Here is an 8,578-nt window from a genome sequence, read left to right on the forward strand (position 1 = left end):
GTGGAGATAATTTGTTGCCATTGCTTAAAATCTTCCAGAATTTCTACACTTGAACGACGGAGGGGAGAGAGAGAGAGAAAAAAAATATTCAAATGCTGAGTGCAAAAACAGCAATGCGAAAAAATGTTAATCACATCCTCACGTCAAGCAAACATTTAATTTACAATTGATAAATGAAATATATATTTCTTCATTCGCGAATAAAAATGTTGCTTTGGTCAAACTTAATTTCAGAAAAATTTAATTTTAATCCTCTTTATTTCCACATGTCACAATTTGAATAAAAAGTTAATCAACAAATTATGTATACAAAACAATGTATATTCCCAAACTTTCTTCTGGTTTAACAAAATATAATGGATAACTCTACAGTGCGGTCTTGTATTAACTTTAAGATCTCGACATTCAAACTGTAATTAAGTTACAAGTATATAATAACACTGTCGAATTCATATGTAATAAATAAGCACACATATGTACATTTTATATCTAATATAATTTTGATTATCTTTATTTTTACATGCCACAATTTGGAAAAATAAAGTTAATCTACAAGTATATGTACAAAATAACATCAAATATTCATATTCTTAGATTTTCTCTTGGTATTATCAAAAAGATAAAAGATTACACGGCTATACAGTGTTCGTGCGCTTTTGCATTAATTAGCTTTAAGATCGTCGACATTCTTCCTCCCGAGCCTACGTCGAAGGTGCGCGGAAAAGCGGTTTCCGCGGGTCTGTTATACAGCATTTGTATGGTCTGCTCCCACTTGACGGGCGACACAATTTGTTTTAGTAAATATCTCCTAATTAGCGCCGGGTTACCGTACGGATGCGCCTTGAAATTGGAATAAACTTGACACCTAAAATCGTTAAATTCCAATGTGTGGAGCATCTTGCCGAAGGACTTGAGCGCTGGTTCCATTAATTTAGTGTGGAATGCACCTGACACTGGCAGCCTCGTCAGCTTGGAAAGCCCATACTTCTTCGCATTCTGTTCTAGGTACTCAAGAGCCTGAATATTCCCAGCTAGGATCTTCGACTGAGTGTACAAATATATTGCCACCCTACAACAATTTTTTTTTCATAATATCTGACGTATTATTACACCTCTCTATCAAGGGTTTATAAATTAAATCAGTAATTCAATTTGACTGCACAAAATATATATAATAAAATATATTGAAAAAAAAGTTGTTGATCAAATTTTTTAATGTAATGTACTTTTTCACAATGTTTTAAGTATTTTTATGCATTTAAATTAAATAATATAAATGTGCTTAAACTGAAGAAGTGTAATCAAGTTGAAAAATTTAGTTAACAAACAAATTTAGTTAACTTTCTATTCTTTTAGTTTAGAGTATAATTATGAGTGCATGAAACGATTCTTACTGACAGACTGGCATCTCTACACCACAATCTTGTGCCCACTTCTGAGCGTCTTTGCAAGCCTCAGATATTGCAGCCTGTGGAGTGCAATGGACCGATAGCATTCCCTGAGGAAATTTGTCAGAGGCGTACTGCATCGCGGCACCTCTCACAGAGACTAGTCTGATGCCATCCTCAAAGGACAGGGCACCTGAGAAGATCAGGGCGGTCAGTTCCCCTACGCTATAGCCCGCGGCTGCTTTACATGTTTCAAATACCCTAGGCCTTTCCTCACGGAGCTGCTCCAGTGCAGCCAGCGAACTCACCACTGTGGCTGGCTGATTGTAACGGGTCTGGTCCAGTGTCTCCTGTGGCCCATTCAAACAAAGCTTCAGCAGATTGTAGTCCAAAATCTCGTTGGCCATCTCAAACAGTTCTCTCGCCTGAGGAAAACGTAGGTATTTCTGCACTCTGCCAACTTTAATGGTGCCCTGTCCTGGAAACAGCACGATACAGGTATCCAATGGATCGATCTTCGGCTTGACGATTTCATCTTCAACGGAGGTCGGGGCACCAGCCGGGTATGGGCTGGTCGCCCAATCCGTGTTCTTGGCGTCGCTATAGGTGGCAGCCTCCTTCAGTAGACGAGAAACGTTTTCTTCGCCCGAAGGAAGCTCGACATCGCTCGCGACAGGCGAGTCCTGCGATTCAGTCGCACTGTTCAATGTGCCGTCGTCTCTTTTGTCGCTGTCGCTTTTGTCTCTCACAGCGGCAGAGTCGGAGAGTTTATTTATTCCCTGCCTCGGGAACAACAAGCGAGTCAGATGAGATGCCGTCTTGCCGGATACAGCACGCCGTAGCCGTAGCATCGTCAACAGCATTGCGATTAACGACGTTGATTCAAAGATACTCAATACGAGATGTGCTCCATTCACACAGTTGTTCTAGTTTATATTTGTTGTGATTTATTGCTAATTCTGAACGGTTTTTTTTTCTTAATTCGTGTCAATGCTTAGACACGCCGGTAAAGTGTAAACGTCTTTGGCTAAAGCAGGCTAAAGTTTTGTCGTTACAATGCAAACACGTGTGTCACAGTCGGCTGGATGCTAAACTGCTCATCACTTGATCGAGGTCGATAATGTAGAGACATTTGTTCACATTATTAACAAAATTTTGTAATTTCACGATATCGTAGTGATTTACAACGGTCGTTTGAAAATTTCAAGAATTTGTTATAGTAAATTTGTTATGTTATTCTTAAAACAAAGGTAATGTCTATATTTTATTATAATAATTACAATCTAATATATAGTTTAGAAATATGCAATGTGCATTTATCTTCAGGAAGATATACAGCACAATCTCCTCTTCCAGTTTAGTGATTTCCTTTTTCAGGCCATAATTCTATAAAAAAAATATTAGGTTAAGTGAGAGAGGTTAAAGAATAGCGAAGCGCGCTAGAGTACACGTTTCTCGTGTACGTTACGTCTCGTGAAACGTCGCGTCTCCCGAGAGCTTCGAAAAATATCAGAAAGTATCAGGATTACATATTGAGCGAGAAAGTTGTTCGGTATTGCCACGCTGCCACGTGCGCCGACTAATACAGTCAAGAGTGGGGCAGAGTTCGACGCGCTTATTGGTTGAGGGCGTGGCTGCTAATGTGGAGTTGCGGGGGAAAGGGGGAGAAGGAATGGCGGCTATCCCTTCCCCATTCAGATCACGCCTCCGCGCAGTCCGCGCGCCATCCGGCGCCTCTCAGTGAACCTCTTCGCTTAACGTGTTTCTCGGATAACTTCAACGATTTTTCGACGATCTCAGAAGACGCGCCTAACCTTGTTACCTCTTGATGGCTCCTGCTATATCATGTTCCTCGGATAACTTTGACGATATTTCGAAGTTGTCGGAGACACCTATCTCCACTCTCTCTATCTCTTATCTCAAATATATAATATAAATAAGCGATTAAAATTATCCGTTATCCTTAAATTACGACTTAATTAATAAATAATTAAATAATTATTTATTTAACTTAAAATTTGTATTTAAAAAATTATCTGAATCGCATATGATATGTATCAAAAATTAACATTAAATAAGTTTTTTATCTTCTGTGATAACATCTGTTCACGATAATTGTAACATAATTATATGTAATAATATCAATAAGTTTTTCCTAATTATACATATACATATTTTCTTGGATCTTTAAAATAAGAAAAAATGTTATTTTATAAGTTTGTTGTCTTTAATATTCTGTTGTTTTTGATTGGAGCAAGAACTGGTTTTGATCTTTTATTAAAATAAGTAAATAGACTATTACAAATCAACCATTTCTTTATGTTAGAATGAAAATCATTAATATATCATTGATAATGAATAAATCAATTTTCTCTAAGTATCTTAATAATCGGAACAAAAAATAGTTCAGTATTATTTTAACCAAGAGATCAAAAGCATATTTTTTCAAGTAATATTATGAATCATCATTTTAACAAACGAGCAAATAATATTCCAATATTTTAACAAAAAATTAAAATTATTTTTTACATTTAATTTCAAATTAATTAAATCAGGTATGCGTGATCCATGCATATTTTATCTAATATACACCTCAAATTCATACACGTCTAATTGTTCCATTTTGTTATAATTCGCATAAGTTATAGTAAGTAAACCAGGGTAGCGTGTCAATGTTGTTGCCGAATAATTATACTGTATCATTCCATGCGTACAGATCTTTAATTGGGCAACAGTAATTCGTTTAAAAATAACCATACAGTTGATCAATAAATTCTAAACAATTAACTCTTCTTACATATGTTCAAGGTTTCATGAAGTGACACAAAATCAGCAAACCGAACGAAGCGACGAAATTTTGCATATGCCAAGTAATTAATTAGTTCACCAAGCAATTAAGACACGTTTTGTAATATAAATTTTATTTCAACCGAGATATGTATTTTATAATATTAATTTTATTTTATTATAAACACTTTTTATCACATTAATATCACAATTTTAATTAAACTCAAAATCTCTCGATTCCGACAATTATTAGCGTCCTCATTCCCCAGCCAAAGATGTCATCTTTGTTTTTCAATGTCAATAAATATGTCCATTAAATGGCGCGAGGACAAACGTTGAGGCGCGCAGTTAATTGCGGGATAATCACCGGCGCACGGTTTGACAAGAGATGAGAGAGAAAAAGAGAGAGAGAAAGAGAGAGGTCGTCGCAGCGCTAATGATTGTCGCCGATTGCGTGCCAAATTGTCCCCTCCTCGCAATGGCAGGGGCGCGCACCTTCAAAGAGACGAACGGGGTGCGGAAGATGTTGCTAAAATAAAAGCGAAACAAGGCAAGGTTCACGGGGAGTGGTGGCGAGGCGAGACCGCGACGTGCAGAAGGGTCGGAACATTTTTTTCGCAGTACGCGCGAGTGTGAAATCAAGAGCAGGTTGGTACCGCATCGCGCCCTCAGGGAGGATTCTCCCCGGCCGCGTCGTCGAAAAAGATACAGTGTACGATAATCCTCGCAGTGAAATCGCTTCTCGCTTCGTTTGTGCCTTTGTGGGAGCGTCTGTGCAAAATTGAACAATTCTTCCGAATTTTATATTTTCCGTTTTGAACACGGTATACTTTTTATCTTTGCGCCATTGATCTTTGTCATTTATAAGAATAATTACTATAAAGGAGGAAAAAAAGCATGGTGTCGTCGGAAGGTGCAAAAACGACATGTTATAAATATTTGCAAATGTTCACCAAATTATTTTACGTTATCCAGTTTATCGATCAAGTGAGCAATTAAATGCTAATGAATATCTAATTGGGAGAATATTTTACATGTGTGAATCCAGTGCGTTAGCCAAGACGTTTGAACGCAGTTTGAAGAGTGTGGCATTTAGCTTCGCTACAAATACCGATTGATACCTCAACCAAACGGTTTATTGTGTCTCGAGGTTACTCGTTTCTTCACACCGTGGATATATTCGTGATCGTCTAAATAAATCAGAAAATTAAATTAACGTCGATCAGACATTCACGTTTTCAATAAGCATATATTTAAAAAAAATGATAAAGATTTGAGATGAAAAATAAACTGATATCATCAAGAAATAGATTAATGAAGGAACAATTTTAATTATTTTTAAATATTAATTTAACTGGGTTGCGATAATGTATAAAGATGACACAATTATTTTATTTATTTATATTTAACACTTGCATTCTTCCAATAGGTAATTATTTATAGGCTCAGTAACAAAGTGAATATATAAGACTACAATGTCTTGGATGGAGGAGGAAGCTGCACCATGGGACAGTGAGGAGCCCGCACCGGAAGCGAGCGCCGAGGGTGCGGAAGGTGCTCCCGCACAACCAGCTGCCACTGAGAGACCAGTCCTGAAATTGGAAAAGTTAGAGCCACCTCATTACAACCATCACTGGGTTCGACCACTGTTCCTCAATTACGCGTATCTTTACGATTATAGGTACGCGTTTTAACTGCGTTACCAATGCAATTAAACACATAAATTTTAATACATATGACATATATGAGTTAACAAAATGGTAAAATTAGATCAGAAACATTGCAATTTTCCTTTCGCTAAAAGAATTCTTTGCCTGCTAAAACGGTCATAAAGTATGGCTGAAATCGAGTTTAGTTTAAACATTTTGCTTGTTTTAAATATTACAAAAGAAGAGAAAAATTTTTTAATTATTTTTACATATTTTAATAATTGTAAAATTACAGTATAAAATACTAGATACACGCAATGACGATCGAAGATTTATAAATTGAAGATTGAAATTGTAACTGAAACTGTCTGTCAGTATATTTTCTCTCGAGTTAATCCTTTTTATCTAACAGAAAGAACTATTACGACGATGTGATCGATTATCTCGATTCGAGGCAGAAGGGCATATTTCGCGAACCGCCCAGGGCTCAGGAATGGGCAGAAAGAACTATGAGGACTTACGATCAGAAGAATGTGGATAAAAGTTTCAAACGATCGGCCGACATGAAATACATCACTAATATGAGGCTCACATCCAGATATTACAGCTATCATACTCGTGCCTACTACAGTATGAAGTACCAGAAGATCTTCTGAATTCGTCAGTCAAGGTCAGAACCGTTAAAAGACAAACGTCAAAGACAAATGAAATTTCATATATCCGCTCACATATACAGTATACAGTCTCTTATGTATAGGATCTTTATTAATATTTATTCTTTCAAGGTCTTTTTAATCTAATCATCTTTATTGTGTTATCTTTTTGCCATTCGACAATTTTTATTAGATATTTTTATAAGCTAATAAATAGCATGTAATTATGATTGACGATACTGACAAAATTAATATTACATTACATTCTGCCTATTGCAGCTAAAATAACATATTATATATTTGTACATTTATTTGACACGTGTATCGTTAGAAATTGGCATTGTAAAATATATCTTTATTTATAAACATCAAAAACTTTTTAAATCGAAGGATCACATATATTATCATACATATATGTATATTTTTAAAAATAATTTTTAATGAATTTAAAAAATTTAATAATTGATCAAGTAATTTAATATTTTAATAATTTAATACTTAAAAAGATAATTTTATATATTGAGAAGGTTTTCTATATAGAGAAGAAGTAAGATTTATTTAATTTTATTTGATATTTAATATTTATTATAAATACAAATAAATTATTTTTATTTTATTGCAATAACAATCTGCTTGCACAGAATGTTATTTTAAAAAATTGAGAAAAATATCTCGTGGATAAATAAATAAACTATTAATAATTATATTTCGATGAAAGAAAAGACTTTGATAAAGTATAATTATTGAAAATATTTTTACATTTTTAGATATGCTTCTTTGTCATAATTAATGAAATATTCTAGCTCTTCAAAAAGTAAATATATCAAGGTTATTCTTTAATTAATATGGAGTAAATTTTTATCTACCTCTTTAAAAATACATATATTTTGTAAAAGAAAAACGATTAAAAATAAAGGATTATTTTCAGGAAATAATCTTCAAAAATATAAATAGATAATAAAAGCATATTCTTCTCTATTTAAAATGATCCAAATTTGAATAAACTTTGAATTTAAGTATTAATTATACAGATATTTAGTTCTTAAAATAAAATGACAAAAGGTCTCCAAATTTTAAGAATTTCTGGTTAAAGTAAGATTAATAGATTTTGCATACAGCATCAGATAGAAAAGTATTTTCAATATTTAAAATGAAACGCTTTTCTTTCTCTTCAAAAACCTTCGCTTCATCGGCCGCATCGCGAGAGTCTCCAGTGGATCACCGATCTCGCCGGTATCAATTAGTGAGTTGATCCTGCGCTGTCTTCCTGTCTGATTGGCGGATTGGACGGCTTCCGGCTCGTCCATCAGCATCTTGGGTAATTTTATCAGGAAGGTTTTGGGCTTCGGCTTCTCCGAAGGCTCGATATTCGCGATCTTGCGTATTCTGTCAGGTCTCTGCGCCAGCGACTTCGTCTGCGTCTGATCGTCGTCATCCTGGTTGTCGAACTTGGTTGCGTGTCGTTGAAACACGATGTCGGCGGCCTCTAGAGTGGTCTTGGCCTTCTCTATCTCGGCGTTGAGATCAATCACGTCAAAGATGCGATCCTGCAAGTAACCAAGTGTTCCAGATACAGTAAAAACGTTTGCAAAACAGACGACATGAAGATTTTGTTTGTTCGATATGTTTTGTCGATCATTTTTTTTTTTTTACTTTAATTTGATTTAATTTTTATTATTGAGTTCTTTTGTTCAATTCTCCACCTGCATATCTTGCCGCTTGCGTCTCAATTCCGCCATATCCTCATCGAACGCGGCGGCCGCACGTTCCTTGAAACGTCGTTGAGTGATCACGAAATCGTTCTCGTAAGGATCTTCCTGAATAGGTCGACCACGTCCGTCGGACAAAAAGTCCAGTTCGTCGTAGGAATCCTCGCGATTTCCTGACAGGTTACGAGAACCTGAAATGTTAGTAGAATTGTTAAGATAATTATATTATTGTTAAGATATTAATATTAATTTTATTTCTTATTTGTGTAATGCAACTCTATGAATTGAAAATAAAATAATATATTCATAATCACAATAATTTAAATTTAATTGTATTATATAGCAATTTTCAAAAAAAAATTTTAATGTTTTAACAAAAAATTTTAATTAAT

At 35.0% G+C, this 8,578-nt stretch overlaps 3 protein-coding genes across 4 annotated transcripts; 1 reads left to right on the forward strand and 2 right to left on the reverse strand.

Moving 5' to 3' along the window:
• Positions 1–239: 239 nt before the first annotated feature.
• Positions 240–3,326, reverse strand: LOC105834852 (probable malonyl-CoA-acyl carrier protein transacylase, mitochondrial). Its single transcript, XM_012677650.3, has 2 exons — positions 1,395–3,326; positions 240–1,069 (listed from the first exon to the last, which is right to left on the reverse strand). The coding sequence occupies exons 1-2, from the start codon at positions 2,249–2,251 to the stop codon at positions 628–630; spliced, it is 1,299 nt and encodes a 432-aa protein (XP_012533104.1). The 5' UTR covers positions 2,252–3,326; the 3' UTR covers positions 240–627.
• On the forward strand, positions 2,557–6,852 carry LOC105834867 (flightin). Of its 2 annotated transcripts, none has more exons than XM_036288257.1 (3): positions 2,557–2,638; positions 5,605–5,856; positions 6,237–6,852. In XM_036288257.1, the coding sequence occupies exons 2-3, from the start codon at positions 5,651–5,653 to the stop codon at positions 6,478–6,480; spliced, it is 450 nt and encodes a 149-aa protein (XP_036144150.1). In that variant the 5' UTR covers positions 2,557–2,638; positions 5,605–5,650; the 3' UTR covers positions 6,481–6,852. The 2 variants fall into 2 exon arrangements, with proteins under 2 accessions (XP_036144150.1, XP_012533138.1); XM_012677684.3 differs by lacking the exon at positions 2,557–2,638 and adding an exon at positions 3,428–4,823.
• Positions 6,853–7,363: 511 nt separating this feature from the next.
• On the reverse strand, positions 7,364–8,497 carry LOC105834903. The gene is made up of 2 exons (XM_012677742.3): positions 8,181–8,497; positions 7,364–8,024 (listed from the first exon to the last, which is right to left on the reverse strand). The coding sequence occupies exons 1-2, from the start codon at positions 8,214–8,216 to the stop codon at positions 7,623–7,625; spliced, it is 438 nt and encodes a 145-aa protein (XP_012533196.1). The 5' UTR covers positions 8,217–8,497; the 3' UTR covers positions 7,364–7,622.
• Between the last annotated feature and the right edge of the window lie 81 nt (positions 8,498–8,578).

This window comes from Monomorium pharaonis, chromosome 6 (genome assembly GCF_013373865.1).
Source record: "Monomorium pharaonis isolate MP-MQ-018 chromosome 6, ASM1337386v2, whole genome shotgun sequence".
Taxonomy (NCBI): Eukaryota; Metazoa; Arthropoda; class Insecta; order Hymenoptera; family Formicidae; genus Monomorium; species Monomorium pharaonis.